The sequence below is a fragment of the Scylla paramamosain genome, chromosome 1, assembly GCF_035594125.1.
Source record: "Scylla paramamosain isolate STU-SP2022 chromosome 1, ASM3559412v1, whole genome shotgun sequence".
NCBI lineage: Eukaryota > Metazoa > Arthropoda > Malacostraca > Decapoda > Portunidae > Scylla > Scylla paramamosain.
Window position 1 is genome coordinate 27761904 of NC_087151.1, and position 19650 is coordinate 27781553.

A 19650-nucleotide genomic window follows, 5' to 3' on the forward strand; every position below is an offset into this window, starting at 1 on the left:
TGCACACATAATAAATAAATAAGTAAAAAAATAATAATTTGAAACGCAAGGGGGGACGTTATGAGCTTGACCCTTTCCTGTTATAAAATACACAAAAGGTAGATGTACTGAGGATAAAACTGTTGGTTAGCCTTTTGCTCCGCGTACATGTAGGAGGGAAGTATTGCTGACCTTGCCCTCCTGTCGAGTTGTGAGGTCATCACTCAGTCCGTCTTTTACTTGTTCCTCTCGACATGGACAATAGGTGCAGCATAAGGGAATACAGGCCAAATTGTCCGTGGCTAACACAAGACTTCAGTAATATTTGCAAGAGTGATACATATGACGATAACAACAACAATAATAACCATCATCATCGTCATCATTATCATCATCAATTCGGAAATATGTTTCGCTCTTCCTTAAATATGTTACTGTCATATAACGAGAAGGGACCTCAGAATTAGGAAACATCGCCAAAACTGCAATGGAGAGGAAACCATTGATGGTATAGCTTAATGTAATAAACGTAAATGAGGATAGTGTATTGCGTGGTGGGCGTCAGGGATGTAACCCGCGGCTGAACAGTGTGATCTGTTGCTCTCACTATCTCGAGGTCTCAGAGCTAATCCAGTTGATGGACGGAAAATGTGAAAATACATCCCTCCATTCATTCATATCTCCCCTTCAGTTATGAGCGATACAGTACCATAACATGCAGTGGTGTGTCCATTACGCCATTGGTAGGAGCCTTCAAGCATCAAGTGTTGCCTAGAAAAAAAAAAAAAGTTAATTTCATAGTGTATGAAGCTTTCTTACATAGAAATGACACTATCCGTGGTTGCTTCCAGAAATAAAGATAAGTATATGATTTTCCCGGGACAGTATTAAATGTAGTATGTTCCATCCTAACAAGATATTCAGTGTAACGCGTGTGTGAAACAACTAGAAAACTGTGGCATCCACTTGGAGTGATAACTTATCTGATAAGTTTTTGTTGTGCGAGAAATTACTTAATCATTGAAGACATTTAAGTTACCTTAGTATTACTGTGTAAGTTTAGAAGAATGACAGGTAGGACGCTGTATTTAGGATAGTGTGGCTGGCAGTGATTCTGACGACGACCACGGCGAATAGTATCAAGCTCCGTAGAGGTAAAATTTTAATTAATTACTGATCCTTATTTTACAAGTGTGTGTGTGTGTGTGTGTGTGTGTGTGTGTGTGTGTGTGTGTGTGTGTAATATATATATATATATATATATATATATATATATATATATATATATATATATATATATATATATATATATATATATATATATATATATATATATATATATATATATATATATATATATATATTATAAAAGAATTAAATATATCTTGTTAAAAGTCCAAATAAGGATTAACAGTGAAATAGAACAATGCCACAGATAAACATCAGCATAGGATTTTGTGAATATGCAACTTTGATCAAATGTTATTGGCAAGGAGGCTTACTTTGTGTTTGGTATCATACTGTTACTATATTATACTTAATTAATTAATTAATGCTTAATGTTCATTGTTAAATTAGAAGTTTGGAATAAGAATTGTGCAAGTATTATCTTTTTTTTTCCCATATATAATTTTTTCAATGTAATGAAAGTCCAGGTTACTTTTCATGTTTTAATGTAATGTTGTGTATTTAGCACATCAGAGATTATTTCTTATAATCAAAGCCTATAACTTATTTTAATGAATATCATGGTTTGTGAAAACTTTCCTAAATTTTGCTTCTTTTTCTCCACAGACTATGAAAAAGAAGTTTTTTGTCCTCCGTCGGGACAGTGGACCCAATCACCCAGCTCGCCTTGAGTATTACGACAATGAGAAGAAGTTCATATCAGGCACTCTACCAAAAAAGTAAGCAATGATGAATGATAGGATTAATCATTTGCCGCTGCTCACTGGGGTGTTCTTGTATAAGTTTACCTTCGCAAGAATATTAGAACTACTGTTGTGTGAAGAGTATTATGACTATGTGATAACCAGTAATAGTAGTTACATCCTTGAGTCTTCTACTACTTTGTAAAATTGAGTTTGCTTGTTGTATTCAAATGCTGTCATCAGATTCAGTGATAATGAGAAAGAGGACTGCAGTTACCACTTTTGATCATTTAGACTTAGCATGATTGAAAATATAGAAACTTCAAAGTTTAAGTTACTGGCAGGTGACAAGCAATCAGAAATTTGTAAACCCCTTTATTTTTTTCAGACCAATCATTCTTAGTACATGTCTCAGTATCAACCGTAAGGAGGATCCAAAGCACAGCCATGTCATCGCTCTGTACACAAACCATGACTCTCTGAGTGTGGCTGCAGAGTCTGAGTCAGAAATGAATGAGTGGTTGGATTTTCTCAAACACCATGTGCGTCAAACTGTGAGTGGCACTGAAGGCCAGTCTAGAAAAATGTATGGTAAGTATTACATCATTGTGACTGTACAGTGCTTTAAGGTTTCATAATAAGCACTAATGCTGAAATGAAATTTTAACATGTTTCCATTATAAGGCAAAGTAACTTATATTCAATTTGTCATTTCATAAAGATGTTTGAATTCAGTTTATGTGCATTTGATTGGATTAAAAATTAATTTCTCTAAATGTCTTGTTTGAGTCATCCATGAGATAGATATGTTATTCAGTGATGTGTGATGACCTTGTGGTTATCATTGTCCATCTCTCGTCAGAGCATGTATGGCTAGTTGCTGTGCAGCAACGAAGCCTTGGGAGCAGCAAGGGTCTAACAGGAAAACATCACTTCTGTCTCACTTACAAGTCTATTGCACTTGTGCGAGTGGGAGACTGTCAGAAGAAGATTGAATTTCCGGTAAGTTAATGACACCAAGTCCTTCTATGACTTAGTAGTTTCAGTAACATAACTTGAGTCATTAGCTAATGTGACAATGTACTTACATAAAGAAATTCTTATCACAAAATTAAAACTTTAAAAAAATCACCAGTGTTTGCAGTAAGTGTTGTAAGTGCAAAAGCATAATCAAGGATCTGTTTTTCTTCCTAATTAGGTACATGGAATTTAATTCTTTAAAATTTATTTGGCTTTAGCTGAATAGCATCCGGCGATGTGGCCACACGGGATCATTCTTCTTCTTGGGCCTTGGGCGGTCAGCTGTCACCGGAGCGGGGGACATATGGATGCTCACTGAAGATGCTGTTATAGCAGAGAACATGCATAGCATCATAAAGAAGTAAGATTTTTTTCACCTAAGTTTTCAGCTTACCATGTAATATCAGATACATGTACATTTATTTTTACTGGATTTTTATTTAATTAAGTAAGCTTAATGTAGTTATTTTGCAATGTATTAGGGAACCACAATGAATTTTGATTACTTTGAATTTAAAATCTCCACCTTAATGTATGACTTTCTTTTCAGGGCAATGGAAGATCCTTGTAACAACATTAATGAAGACCCAGTTTCCAGGGAACGTACTAAGTCAATGTCAAATAATCGTTCCTTTGATGGTGGTGGTGAGTGAAGGAGAATAACGTTTTCTTAAATCCAAGCTATTTGTACTATTGTAGTACACAATCTATGCCTGTTCAGTATAAGTAAATTCAATTCTTTATGAAGAAGATTTGTTATTTTAATTTAGATGAGTTTATCTAGATATTTCCTCTGAGAATGACTTCAAGGAGTAGCTACAGTTAAAGTTCCCTGTTACACTTTTTTATGCATTTCATTGTTTCTAGTTAAGTCCACTCTCATCACACATCCTTTCTTTTTAAGTACCCAAGTCATCTCAGGATGATGTTATTATGCATTTCACCATCCCCACAAGACAACAACTAGATTTTTCCAAGTTTTCTTTGATTATTATGTTCACAAGTTCTCGGAAGTAATCTCATGAACCAAATTTCCACTCATGTCACAGCTGTCACAGATATATGTAGAGACAAGTCATATGTATGACCTACCTTGAGATCCTTGACTTGTATCTCTCATCTAGATCTCACCTGTATCTATGTATGGGGTTTAGGACAAACTTTATATTCCAAAGTGCTTTTCATTTACTTCCATTCTCATTGCCCTTCTCATATAACCATATACATATTTATACATCTGTATGTTTTTTTCAGGTGGTGGATCCTGCACACGGGAACGCTGTGGTAGCATGCCATCTCGCAGCCGCACCAGCAGCGAGGGTTCAGTCCAGAATGCTCCTAACAAGCTTCAGACACACATCTGTACCCACCAGCCGGATGGCTCCCTGTGTGCACACATCACGCGGCCTCAGTCAATGTACTCTCCCTCCCTGTCATCATCATATTCCCCGCCCTTTTCCTCTTTCTTGTTCAGGTATTTGCGCGTGGCCTTTGAGCGACCCAACCACAACCTTAATATTATACATTCCAGCATTAGAGTTTTCATTCCTTCTTTGTGAAAATTTGTGCTAATGATTTTCAGCCCTAGTGGGATGAAAAGAAAATACCTTACAAAAAACTAATAAGTTATTTTCCTACCAGAATTTCTTTTGTAGTGTACAATTAAAAGTTAAGAAATTTTGTGTGTTTAGGGCTGTACTAACCAGTTGATATTTGTCTTAGATAGTGATCTTTCAAATTTCATCATTTGTGCTATAACAAATTTTCCTCTTTTAAGGGAATCGTATTGTGTGTGTAGCTCCCAGTTAACCTAGTAAGGTCATATACATAGTACATTAGTAATACATGGTTATTAAATGCAGCTTGCTTGTAAAAATAGCTGGCCTATGCTGGCTGGGTCGTTCTCTGGACACCAATTATGGCTGATGCTGCCTATACTTGTGTTCATGCTGTGCTTCAAAGCTTTATATGTTTTCTGTTTAGAACTTTTAATTAATCCCTGCTTCTTAATTCTGTTGTTGTAGTCCTGTAGTAGTACATAGTAAATGCATGCCACAGTGTACAAACTTCCTTGCTTTGAAGTATAATAATAGTAGTGGATGAATAGCAGAGACACTTTTAATCACTTAGACATGATGGGAAGTCTCTGCAGAGAAAATATTAAATGCAGGACAAGTAGATCATAGAATGTACTGGACTCATAAAACTTATGTAGATTTATTTAGTTTTTGCGTAAATTTTAGTGATTATTATAGTTTCAAAATACCCTTTTTTTATTATTTATTTACTAAAAGATAGAATGTCCTGTAGAATGTATTTAAATAGGAATAATTTTACTTAAGTTCTCACATACACAACACTTCTGCTTGATTTTATCCCTACACTAGGGTGAGGGGCTTTGATGGAGCAGACAATAGTGGCAGTAGGTTGAATCACCCTCATAGGTTGCAGGCTGTTGCAGGGAGCTTTTATGGTGTCCAGCTTGGGAGTGTGATATTTGACAGACATGCTCAGCAGTTTAAACACATTATCCAGTTATACAAGTACTAATAATTGAACACTTATGGTTTTGCTTCTGGGAGCTGGCTTTACTGGTTAGGAGAGGCTTTGATCTTGACACGTGCAGGAATGGCTGGTAAGTTCTCCCTTACTAGGATGGCATCTGGTGCATACATGTTTTGGTCATGATGTCACAGTGTGATGGCTCATTGGTGGTTTTGGTAATGCCGTAATTAATATGATAGAAATATATCACTCCCTTTAATTTGATTGCAGCATGAATGTATCCTAATGCAGACTATAATCAACATATCACACCTACAAAAATAATACAAAAAATTACTCATCCCATTACAACTAAGCATAGTGATTGCTTTGTGGCAGAAAATTCCCACATGTTTGGGACTTGAAACATTTTTCCATTGATGTAGGATTCTTTATGTGAAGATCAGATTTGATGTAAAATTTATGAAATGGCTTTGTTCATGCTAAACTTAAAAGAAAATGCACATCGAGAATATCCTTGTAGATAGATATTCAGAGGAAGTCATTGCTTGAAACTGGGCATGAAGACTGTTCCACATTGTGAGGTAAAACAGTATATGCATATTCACATCTCAGTAGCTGTACCCACTCCATGTGTGATGAGATGAAGTGCATATGAATTTTGGCTGACTGAAATTAAAGATCTTCTCCTAACCACAACTATTAATAGTTGTTATCATTCCTTGGATGGTGTCTCATTTGATTATCTCTGATTTTTGAGGGAGAATATATGCACACATTATTTCAAGAGTAGCAAGGTGGGGCAAAGACCATGTGCGAGTCAGTGTTACTTTACTAACACTGACAGGTGATCTTACCAGTGGACACTAAATTTAAAAGTTCTTTTAGGTGTCACTTGTGTCACCTTATTATTATTAATATTGTTTTTTTATTATTGATTTTTTTTTTATCAGGAAAACCTTTCATTGCCATGGGGCTGCTCAGCTGAGAAAATGGGTTGTGACATCATCTCAGAGCCACATACATTAAATTGTAAAACTGCAATGATTAAATGGAAAATTATCTAGAAAATTCTTTAACACACACACACACACACTCAATCACACACACACACACACACACACACACACACACACACACACACACACACACACACACACACACACACACACACACACACACACACACACACACACACACACACACACACACAAGAAAAGCTGGTGAGCAATCAAATTGAATAGAATATTTTTAGTAATTTATTATGTAAAGGAATAGTTTATCTTGTTGGTGTATGATAGCCCCTTGATTCATCTTGTTCATTGTTAATCATTAACAAAGAAGCATTACTACCATAAATGCATTAGCACAACATATATATCTGGAAAGCTCTAATTCTGTTTTTTGATGTAGCATGTTTATCTTTACCCTAATGGATGTTTTTTTTTTTTTTTTTTCAGTAATTTCCTTGACTTGTGTATTAGTTTAATCCATGAGTTTGTGTATGTGTAGGTATCACCTATTATAACAGCAACTGTACTACTGATTTTGCTAACATTTTGTTGTGATTGTAAATAATTATAAACTAATCTCTATCTATCTACCTACCTATTGTGTGTGTGTGTGTGTGTTTGTATACACACACACACACACACACACACACACACACACACACCAGGGTAAGATAATCCTTAAAGGGATATAACTAAAATAAGATATTTCTAATTTCAAAATAATTACTTATTTAAATGAAACTTGAGGTATTGCCTAATTTAGAGTGCACATTCATCTAAGTAAAAATAGAATGTTAATATTACTGTTAAAGGATAATCTAAACTTAAATGATTAATGATAAAAATTTATTGTAGATAAAGTTTGGGAAGTATTGTCTCACAAGACTTTCCTATAGTACACTTGGCGTCCTGCTCATAAACTGGTGGTTGATATTTCAGTCCGGGTTCAAGTGAGTCCGTGGAGTCTAATCCTTCTGTGGATGACCTGGATGGTCTGCCAACTGGACTCGCCTTTGACACTAACAGAGAGGGCCTTTGTGAGTAGAAATGTGACTTTTGGTTTTTATATTAAACATTGTAGCTTTACATTTATTACATATCTTTTATAACCCTCTCAGAAACCTTTAGTAATCCCAGTGAGGTATGTTGTAATTACTGATGTTCCTTTCTTTATTTTCTGTATATTAATTTGCCTTTTTATCATTCACAGGTAGTGTTGAGGAGGACAGCTATATGCCCATGAAGGGAGGGAGTGTGGAAAGTGGTTCTGGTTTTCATCCTCATTCCCACCCACATCCACCCTTCACCCTCCCCATCATGAGTTCCCGCATTATTGGGCCTTCACTAAGCAAAGGTTAGATTCTGCAAGTCATAGTCATACTGTCATTCTTAATCCATGAGATTTTTTTCACTCTGGTAGAATTTGTCATAGTTAGGTTCCTTATAAGAGTGATATAACACCATGTTGTTTATCCTGCAGGTCTTGTGTCACCTGTGAGTGTGTGTGGTAGTGAAGGTCCAAATTTAAATTCACCCCAAGATAACTATCTGGAAATGACCAGTCCCTCTGAGCGAAAGCACCTCGGACTACATGGGCTGTCATCAGATCATAATTATATGTGTATGGACAGACAACAATCACAAACTGATGGAAGTTCAGGTCCTGAAAGTTCTGGGTATATGTCCATGGCACCACTCAATTCTCCTGGAAATGTTCATCCAACCTGGCCATCCTACTCATCTAGTCAGGTGAGGGTAACTTTCTCTTCTTTTTCTTCTTATGCCCATGGGAGGCAGACCAGTGACACACACACACAAAAAAAGTAAATTTTCTCTCCCCAAAAAAGGAAGGGGACAGAATTCAAGTTTGGAGATATCTTTCATTTTTTTCATTGGAAGGGAGAAATGCAAATTCATGCTGAGAGTTCCAGAATTTACAGGTAAAGGGGATGAGACAGTAAAGGTTATTTCTTGCATTTTATTGTTTGATTTAGGATGATGAATGTGTGAAAGGAAGAGCTTCAAAGATGTTGGTTGAGTAGACTATAAAGGATTGGGGTGATGAAGTTGTTAGTGGGTGTGTGTATGGATACCCTAAAATAGTGAGGAGTGTGGCAGGGAAGGTAGAAAAGGAACATGTGGAAGTGTGCAATACATGAATTAAAGAGAGAAGCATATTAAAGAGTGTGAAGTATATGTCAGTTGTGAGAGTATTTTTAAGACATAGTGTACAGCTGTTGGAGAGTTTTAAAGGTTATTTCTTCTTTAGTTATATTTTTCAAAATTTTATATATATATATATATATATATATATATATATATATATATATATATATATATATATATATATATATATATATATATATATATATATATATATATATATATATATATATATATATATATAATAGTTTTTTATTTATTTTTTTATTTTTTATTTATTTATTTATTTATTTATTTATTTATTTATTTTTTTTTTTTTTGTTATCATTATTGTGTAGCATAGCCTGATAATTCAGTCATAATTTCAGGTTTCTTCTCCACCGAACTCAGTAAGTCACTCACGGATTCCCAGTCTAGTGGATGAAAACACAGACAATTACCTCCCTATGATGCCCCGGGGTCATGGTGGAGAACTCACCTACGGGGATGTCAGTGCCAGAGATCGGTCAGATGCTTACCTTGACATGACACCTACACCTGCTGTTCCCACACCCATTCCATGCAGTCCCTCTGAAGGTTTGTATATTTTTGCTTATGGAGCAGTTTGGCAGTGAACTTATGACTCATAGTTATGAGCTCTTTTATAGAGTTAAAGCATAGCTATGAGCCATTCGTTCAATTTTTTTTTCCTTTCATCTAAAAAAAAAAAAAAAAAAAAAAAACATGTATGATAAGTAATTTTTATCAATGAAGTTATGTCACAAAGTGCTGCCTTATGGTACTCCTAATGCAGCCTGTGTTGATGTATGCAGGTTATGTTACTCCTTTATGTTGCATGTTACTTAGTACATCTGAGTTGAGGGTAATTAGTAATCAGTTTGCTCATATCACAATATTGGATCATCATCAGATTTGAATCATTGTAGAAGCACTGAGCAATTATTCTTAAGGTTAAATATACTGGATTGAATATCTGTTGAAACACTCATAGTGGACATGAGTGTGGCCCAAACCAATCAGACCAGATGATCAATAATTGAAAGGATTGGGGAAGACTGTTGTCATTATAGTATTATTGGAAAGAATTATAAAGCCAGTTTCCTTTATGACTTGGTAGTAGATCTCACAACCATTGCCAGTCCTACAATGCAGCCACCTTTTATGTCTTTTAATAAAGTTCTCTCTCTCTCTCTCTCTCTCTCTCTCTCTCTCTCTCTCTCTCTCTCTCTCTCTCTCTCTCTCTCTCTCTCTCTCTCTCTCTCTCTCTCTCTCTCTCTCTTTCTCTCATATCTTCACTTCATTCTTTTGTTTTCTCATCTTGCAGATGATTCCTTCCCTGAGATGTCCCCTGGCAGCAGCTGCTCATTCACATCTGGCACTCCTTCTTCCGACCACCGCTTTCCTGACTTCATAGTAGAGAAAAGTGGTAGTGGCTCATATTATGGTTGTTCTGAGGATGATGATTCTTCATTAGACAGACCAATAAGGACCAATTCTGTTGGTTCAAAACCAGAGCAGTACCGAAGCCGTAAAAATAGGTGAGTAGGCATATTTGTCCTTCATCACACTGGGAGGCAACTCAAAGCTATGGGTTAAGTATTAATAAGTAAGACATGTGCATGGAAGGGTTGTGCTTTGCTTGGATTGGATTATGCCTTGATCCTTTTACAAAGTGCTTGCAAAAGAATGGAGTCAAGCTGATGATAAGTGTTGGTAGCTTTAAGATTTGAATTGCTGCCCAAAATCTTGAATTCATTGGAATTTTTCCCCTCACATCATTATAGTTTTGTAGTTTCTCTCAGGATTGTTTACATGCATCTTGCATAGATATACTCCTCAGTTCTGAACTAGTGAAATAGTTTAGTAAAACCCTTGCAAAACTTTTCATGAATGAATTAATGAATATCATTGTTATAGTAATATGACATGGCATACTTAGATTCAAACACAATTGATAACAACTGTAAAAACATAATTTGGGTTTGTTTTATTATTTTTCCAATAATGTTGACTAAAAGGCAATTCACAACTTAAGGTTATTTGTTACTGCCATTTTGTAATTTTGTCTTTAGTGCTTTAATGATTTGCTCTGCTTTCTGATTGTCTGTTGTAAGTTTGGGTTTTCTTTCCATGGTATGATTTCTTTTTATTTTTTGGCTAAAGTGCTCATCTGACATAGGAAAAATTATTTTATTAACGCATCAAATTTCCAAAATTTGAGATATTCTTTGACCAGTGGCACATGTCCTTGAATTTATGTACATTTGAAAAATCTCCAATGTACCATCACTTGAAAAAGATTGTGTAAATGTAAAGTATGATTTCATGGACATTGTGGTTACTGTAATTATTTTACAATTGTGCAGTTTTTAATATCTTTCTTAATATCCTTGTTACTGACATTGGTTCTACCATGGCATGGCCAGAAACATCCTAAGAGCTCTCTAATGTGCCTCAAACCACTTCTGGCACAGTCCAGTGAACAATAAGATGTAAACTGCTTATTAGCCAGGTGGTTTGGTATTTGTTTGAAACCACAATTTGAAGGAAAGTCAATATACCTCCGATGTAATCATGTAACATCTTACTTTTGCTATCATAACTACAACAAAATTGTCGATCATTCAATTTAGGTAAGTAAATATGTGCATATGTATATCATACATATATATTACTCCACGAGTTTCACAGTATCTGAGTTTCATGATCCTCAAGTTTTGCACAGAGTCCTAAATTCTTACCATCCCGAGTTTCATGCATTATTACCTTGAGTTTTGTGCTTTTGTTGTGTATGGGTCATGCATTCCTACCTTTGGCATCAGAAATAGCAAAATTAAAACATATGTGCTCTGTATTGTATACTTACACTCATTTCTGTATACAGTTCACATACTTAAACATAAAAGTTCTTAAAGTGGATAAACCACTTTTTAACCACAACACAAGTCATGCTGGCTTACATGCAACAGATGGGGAGAGGAAGGCCAACGACTGTGCCATCTTGTGAAAAACAAACAAATGAGAGGTGCCTCATTACTGTGGCAGATGTGATGGCACTGCACTACCAAATCACTATGTATTTAAGGACAAAACACACACACACACACACACACACACACACACACACACACACACACACACACACACACACACACACACACACACACACACACACACACACACACACACACACACACACACAATTTTAGATGTGATGGTGCTGCACTGCCACACTGTCAGATGTGAAGACAAAAACACACAGTTCTAGATGTGATGGTGCTTCACTGCTGCACTGCCAGATGTTAGGACAAAATACACACACACACACACACACACACACACACACACACACACACACACACACACACACACACACACACACACACACACACACACACACACACACACACACACAGTTTTAGATGTGATGGTGCTACACTGCTGCACCACAGAATTATGCATTGAATGTGATGACAGAACATACACACCCACATAGGTCTGGGCCACACAGCCAGAATAAATAAGCAAATACTGTTAATGTTATAAGAATTAGTGCATTACCTTGACCAAAATTGTGTGGTTAACATTTCCATGTGCCACGTTTTATTATTAATGATCAAGTAAAATACTCATACATGTTTTTTTTTTTGCATACTGTTTTTGTGTTATTAGCTAAATAGAATGTATTATGCTATTGAATCTACTTGAAGTAAAAAAAATATTGATATAACTTTTGCATATGAGGCTGACATTTCTTAACGTTCCCAAATGCCTCATATAAGAGGCTGACTTCTACTTGTTAATCCATAAAGCTAAGAGCCCACATTCACCTGCAGGATGCACAGGTATTTTTCAAGCAAGTTTAATGAAAAGCATGTTTTGAAAGGTCAAATACAGTATCATATATAAACATGGCCACAACAAGCAAATGCCCTTGTCCAGTGCATTGGATCTACTTGTACATAAAATTATTTACACCATTACTATATATGAAAAATAATTTTGTTACAATGATGAATAAACCTCATGAATGAATCTGTGATAGCACAAGAATACTTTAAAGAATGATCCCACATGTTTGCTAAAAGGTTTTGTACCTGCTGCAAACCACTCGTATCATATTTAATTGTGCCAACAAAGTTTACCACAACACATGCTTGCCTCAATTTCCATCACAAAGTGTCATCTTGTTTCTGTTCATCTCAAGCACATCCTCATAATATTTTCATCCATTCAGGGACAGCACAAGCACCTGGTGTGTTGTGTTTACTAAGAGTCATTATAGAATTCTCATAGCCCATATGAATATTAATGTGACGAAATACATCAGAGATGATGGATGCCATCTACCATGCTGTAAATGAACACCTAGTAGGAACTTGGTTCAGTCATGAATCTGACTTGATATATAACACTCATGTATAGGGGTGGTTGCAGCTTATATAATATGTATTATGAAAATACTTTGTTGAATGCACTAAATGAAGTTTGCTAAGTAAAGAAGTTGTGTGTTGGTGGTTTGTCAGGTTATTGAGAGCTCACCATCACCATATACATCCTGTATAATACCCTTCAGCAGTTCTCTTCTCTTGCATTGCAACTGTTCATAGTCACTGAACTCATTAAGATTCTTTTGAACTTTCTGGTCTTTCATGCAATACACCATCATCAACATCACCAACACTTCTATGCCAGCCACAGAAACCACAAGGGTAAGGGACAGTAGGGAAGGCAGGGGTAAAAAAAATGTCTGAGTTATGGTCTTTTGTGAGTACTGGGTGTGTCCAAAGAAGTGTTTTTTTAGGCAGGAGACCTTAGGCCACCAGCTGCTTGGTAGGTGAAAATCAAAAAGTGCAAGTTGTCAATCCCTAGCTGTAATCACAGTGAATCACACAGTCCATGGCTTTCTTTATTAGTTGTAAAACTCAGGAATAGTTTTGTCCTATGGGTAGACTTGAAATCAGTAAAAAAAGAAAGAAAAGAGAAAAAAAAGCTAGCCACAGATCCCTCATAATGACATAGAAAAAAGGAAGGTGGTTAGAAGAATGCAAGATTATAGCAAGATTATAGAGGTAGTGGATGTGAATGCTGCATTAGCTTATTTGTGGAAAATCTCTGTTTATTTATATTTAAAATTGTATTCCCATCTTAGGTGGATAGCCAAGACAAGCCACCACATGCTCACACTCATATTCAAACCCATAAGCATTTTGTCACTTCTTACCCTCTACCAGTCTATGGGAGAAAGCACAGATCCTCACTGACCACACAGGTGTATGACTGAGGTAGTATATCCTAAATTTCAAGGTGTGTGGAAATAGCATATACATGATTAGAGGGATGTGCATGCCATGCCATCCATTTTTTTGTAACCATAGGGTGGTGTCTTACTTCCTGGGGCTCTTATTTTCTTTACATTTGGTGGGAGATGTAACTCTGTCCCACTTTTAGAGTGTTATATTCTCTCTCTCTCTCTCTCTCTCTCTCTCTCTCTCTCTCTCTCTCTCTCTCTCTCTCTCTCTCTCTCTCTCTCTCTCTCTCTCTCTCTCTCTCTCTCTCTCTCTCTCTCTCTCTCTCTCTCTCTCTCTCTCTTGCATGACATCTACACCATTGAATACTGCACTAATTTACAAAATCAAAATGGCAAAAGTGTAATCTAAAAAGTTGGAAGATTCTGTGTTGGTTTTGTAGCATTTAACTGCAAGTCTTTCATGTCTTTCATAGCCTTTACTTTTTGATGAGAGATTATGATATTTAGTATATTAGGGTAAGTGATGTCTTTTTATTTGGTGCAAACACTGGGTGTAAGTTTGTGAGATAAAAATAAGAGAAGTCATGGCAGGAATGAAATCCAGGTATTAGGAAGGAACACTTTCAGTTTTACTTATAATTAAAAGAATGAGGGAGAATTGGTAGGAGGAAATCAAGGTAAGGTTTAAAAAGACATGGAGATTGTATAGGTAATTTTTTCTTTGTTATATTTTGGAAAGCTGTTTTGAGAGATGGAGAAATATGAAGTTGCTGATGATATTCACTAATAGAATATAAGCTGTGAAAGCATAAGGATGAATGCTACAAGGAGTATAATACTTATCTTTAAAAGTCACATACAGAGTGTGCTGTCAGGTTAGAAGAAATACTACTTGGCAAGTGGAATGACCAGTGAAAAATATTTGGAGGTGATTTGATGATATAAAAAGTATGTATGATAAGAAATTGAAAAGGAGAATGTATGGGAATGAAGTGTAGGTTAAAGATAGGTTAAGGATGAGGTGGGTGAATTTAGTTTAAAAAATGTCAGTATGATGATAAGGGAGACAGGTTGGAATGAAGGAATTTTATTTGTTTTGTTTGTTTGTCTTGATGCATCAAGTTCCAGAAGAAAAAAAAATTCAGGTTATATATGTAGAAATACAGACCATTCTCTTCAGTAAAATTGCTAATGACTTGTTTATTTCTCAATCTGGATGATTTCAGTGTATTCTTTGGAGAACAGAGATGTTCCTGTAGAGAGAGAGAAAAAAAAACTACTACCACCCATTCTCATAAACTTAAAAGTTTGTATTTTGTTTATTGAAAAATTTTGGGCATTTGCAGTAACTTTAATTTCATAAAAAAAAAAATTAGGACAGCTGCCTCTTGAATATGCACAAAACCTGATAAAAGATCTTACTGTGTCTCATGAATCCACTCGTCCTTAATTGCCTCATGAATCCGCTCGTCCTTAATTACCCTTTTATTTATTTATTTATTTATTTATTTATGTCTTGAAGTGGCCAGCTCAGTAATGACTGAGGATGCCATGCACTTTACTTTATATCAGTTTTTTAATGGTAACATTGGAAATTTTCTTGAAGCCAGCTGGTGCATTAGAGGCTTGATATATAATATATAACGCAGGTCTCCTTTACTTCAAGCACTCAATATATGGCATTAATAAAAATTATTGTAGTTCTTGTTTTATCTCATTTTCTTCTCATATTGTTGCATGTGTTATGGCTTGGGTTGTCTGTCTCTGAAGTACACTTTGAATTTCATCTTGATTTTATTTTCACTCTCTAAGTTTCCAGCACTCCTTTGTTTGTTGAACACTTGGGGAGTTTGGATTTGTTTTCTTTCTTTGAGTATGAAGTTTTCCTGTACTTACTTATTTTGCTACAATTGTAGTTCTATCCTAACATTTTTTTTTTTTTTTTCCCCCTTTTGTGTGTGTGTGTGTGTGCGTGTGCGTGTGTGTGTATGCGTGTTTGTGTGTAGAAGCTCATAACCTCTTTTTTTCTATGGGTGTGGCTGTAGCATGAAAGATTTTGTTAATACATGTTGATTATATGATATGATAATTGAACTTTGATTAGCTGTAGTTTAGATTTATGGTATATCTATATTAGAAATTAATATTTTAACCAATGATAAGTTCCATTTCCCTCATAAGCATAGAAAATCATTATATTGTTATTATTATTTTGCTTCCCTAGAAATACAATTTTATCTACTATATTTATGTGAGAATGAGTGAATGCTATGACTGAGGTTTTGTTATTGCTACCTAAGAACTTTATACATTAATTATCTTACTGCAAACTTATCTAAGCTGTAGGATATATGTTTCCCTTAGTAGGGCTCATGTGTGTACACAAAACACATGAATGAATCACTGCCAGATTCCTTTTACTGACACACACACACACACACACACTGTAGTGCATGCTTAGTATTCTAGGTCTTTTTAACTAGTGGAATTTTTATATATGAATTATAGTCATAATTTTCATGTCCTATTAGATTGCCTTGACTTTTTTTTTTTCAAGAAAAGTTTTAAATTAAGAAAATAGATTGTGACAAGAGTGACCATGGAGATCATGTAATTAAATAAGCTAGGTAACAGTTATATGATCATGATAAATATTTTTGTTCTAATCAGTTTTACTGAACACGTTTCATAAAGTGGACCTCAATGGCTATCAGTTTGCTACCTTACCAATGGCAGGGTGGTCTTCATCTTGCCATCTTGATCTGTGTTCAAGAGGCTTTTGTGGCTGTCACGTGACACTCATGGACTTGTAACAGTTGATATATACTGTATGTGGTTGATTACTTGAAAGAAATGTATCACCTCATATCGCCTACATATATTTCATGTACTCATATCTGACAAAATCACTTAGTTGTCAGTTTTGGATACTCATGAATACCATTAAATGATAATACTAACCTTGGATTACTGGTACAGTATAGCAACAATCATTAAAAAAAAACACATTGAGCCATTGTTTACACAAACAGCTGATGAATGCTCACTGTTCATATCAGCTCATAACACCTATACTTAATTTCTACCCCCAGTTGGTGTTTCCACACTCACTGTGTTGTTTGGGTGCAAAGCTATGCTTTTATCACTAAATGCAAATGCTAATAGTCTTCTGATGTAGGCTGGGGTGCCCTCCCTGCAGCAGATCATGAGATAGAGTTCCACAGTTGCCAAGCACACAAGTACAGGTCAATTGTTAAATTGGCATCACTGCTGATGGCAGAGGCAGCAGCAGCCTGCTTCCACTACCAGCATTAGAGTTAACCTACCCTACATTACAGACTTCTCTGTGGCTTGTTGCAGTCCATCCCCACCTTAGGGTTTCAGTTCCCCATGTTACAGTGTGACTTAGAGGCAAACTGATCCCAGCATTAGATGTGATTCCTGTTAATATATTGTGTGTTGGCAGTGAGTTGGTTGTACTGCATCCTTGTTTGAAATTGTACAGCTTTGAACCTTTTACTCATTCACCAAGCCTTAGAAAATAATCATTATTCTATTAAAACAAAAAATTCTCAAGAATTAAAGCAAAAAGAATACTGTTTGGTATCACTTGGTAATGGGAATGATAAGAATGAAGATGCAAAAATAATAAGCCATAAATGAGGAAGTGAGGCATTTTGAGACACCGCCAGTTATTGAATTTTTTTTACACATGCAGTTGTTTCTCTTATATGAACTTTTGAATACAGTAAAAAACTTGACATATATTAAACTTCAATTTGAATATCAGTGACATGAAGAAACAAAAAATAGGTATTCATAATTGTTTGCTGTTATTCAGCATTGAAAATTTAGAACCAGGTTTTTAGAATCATGTTACCCATTCCCCTTGTGATAGGTCAGATGGTCTGGTCACACACTTATGGCCAGATGGTAAAAATTCTTCCACTGTGTTCTATTTGCATCATAATGGTGACTAAAAGGGGCTGGATAAATCTGAAAGGACCAGCTGGAAAGAGAAACTTCAGTTTGTCATGCTCACCCAACAGAGATGTGGGATGTAAGCTGACTGGCAGGAGCAGGAGGCTAACAGTCCTACCTTCCTTTGTGTGTGTGTGTGTGTGTGTGTGTGTGTGTGTGTGTGTGTGTGTGTGTGTGTGTGTGTGTGTGTGTGTTTATCAAGCTGAAGGATACAGCATCTGAGCTACACTTTTATAGTTGTTTCCATATATGTATTTCAGTTTCTCTCTCTCTCTCTCTCTCTCTCTCTCTCTCTCTCTCTCTCTCTCTCTCTCTCTCTCTTTCTCTCTCTCTCTCTTAACTGTGTGTGTGTGTGTGTGTGTGTGTGTGTGTGTGTGTGTGTGTGTGTGTGTGTGTGTGTGTGTGTGTGTGATTTATTTATTTACATTTAGCTGTGACATGTGTGAAAGAAGTTATGCTCCTACTGTGCTGTCATCTTATCTACTTGTATACAACTTTTCCTTAAAGGCATGAGCATTTCTTGGATACACTATTCTTTCATCCTGATTATTCCAGACTTTTATGTTTTTGTGAAGAAAGCTGTGCTTCTTATTGTCACTCCTACAAGTGGTCTTCTTTATTTTTCTTCCATAACCCCTTGTGTTCCTTTTGTTCTACACACAAAAGTCCTCTCCATCTAGTTCATTCCACTCCCTTCATCACCTTGAAGATTGCAATTAAATCTCATTACTTCCTTCTCATTTCTGATGATGTGGGCTGTAGCCTAGATAGTTTCTTCATACGATAGGGTCTCAAATTACCTACCCACTTTGGTTGCTGCTCCCTGTACTCTTTGCAATTTCCTTATGTACTTTTCTCTTGAAGTACTCTTTTTTTAGGTGACACTTCATTGTGTGTGTGTGTGTGTGTGTGTGTGTGTGTGTGTGTGTGTAGAGAGAGAGTATGTGTTTGGGTTTGTCACAAGAAATGGTTTGTGCCACACCATGATATACAGGGTGTCCCAATTATAATGCACAAAACTTGGATGATCAACATAGTTTCTTCTAGGACAAAAATTACCATTGTTAACTTTGAATGACTAATGCTTTTCACCTTCCCACCCATAATGCACGTGGCTCCTATGTACAGTCTCTTGAGGCCGGGGGAGGGAGGGTGGGAGGGAGGGAGGGTGAAGAGTGTTAATTCAATAACTTATTGATGGTTGATGAAAATTTTTATCACAGACAAAAACATGCTTTGAATGATCATCAGATTCAAATTGCAAAGTTCTTGAAATAAAATTGGAAGATTGATTCAGCATTAAAGAATTGAGAAGTAGTAATGTATGGCCAAAGTAAGGATGGATGTAGGCAGCACTAAAAACTTTGAGTGTTTATTGTGATAGAGCTGTGTGTTTTTGGGCATTTTGAGTGACTATTTAACCAATAGTGTTTGATTAGTGTCAATTCTCATGTTTAGTTGATACTTCTGGCTTAAATTTTTGTCTGGGAGATACCTATATGAAAAATGTGCGAGAGTAAATCCTGATTATACAGATTTTGTTTATCTGATCTAGTTTCCTATAGTGGCATTCAGTTGAGATTCTATATATAGCGCATGGTCATTTAGAGATGAATACTCAAAAACAATTTTCAAACCTTCAGATTAAGCATATATTTGTTTGCTGATGTGTGAAGATGGAAGGTAAAATTAAAAATAGCTTTGCAAAGGAGGAAAGTGATGGATCTTTTGACAAAGATGATGAAAGATAGCACAGGAAGCATAAAAAAGAATGTTACCATAATAGAATAATTGTATCAGCAGTCACATATTCATATAAGACCAGAGTGAAATAAAAGACAAAGGTCAAGGAACTAAACATTTTAAA

The 19650-nt window shown here is 35.8% G+C and overlaps 1 protein-coding gene across 18 annotated transcripts in view; it reads left to right on the forward strand.

The window, feature by feature from the left end:
- The window catches only part of LOC135102696 (insulin receptor substrate 1-B-like), a 120122-nt gene that overhangs the window by 89127 nt on the left and 11345 nt on the right, over positions 1 to 19650 (forward strand). For 13 of the 18 annotated variants that reach the window (XM_064008232.1, XM_064008178.1, XM_064008246.1 and 10 more), the window contains 11 exons: positions 1774 to 1886; positions 2239 to 2441; positions 2713 to 2852; positions 3089 to 3231; positions 3421 to 3515; positions 4125 to 4344; positions 7328 to 7425; positions 7599 to 7742; positions 7869 to 8137; positions 8920 to 9127; positions 9876 to 10089. In XM_064008232.1, the coding sequence (XP_063864302.1) occupies positions 1774 to 1886; positions 2239 to 2441; positions 2713 to 2852; positions 3089 to 3231; positions 3421 to 3515; positions 4125 to 4344; positions 7328 to 7425; positions 7599 to 7742; positions 7869 to 8137; positions 8920 to 9127; positions 9876 to 10089 (1847 nt within the window). Of the gene's footprint in view, positions 1 to 1019; positions 1134 to 1773; positions 1887 to 2238; positions 2442 to 2712; positions 2853 to 3088; positions 3232 to 3420; positions 3516 to 4124; positions 4345 to 7327; positions 7426 to 7598; positions 7743 to 7868; positions 8138 to 8919; positions 9128 to 9875; positions 10090 to 19650 lie in introns of those variants that run through there. The other 5 variants (XM_064008273.1, XM_064008147.1, XM_064008158.1 and 2 more) reach the window with 2 other exon arrangements.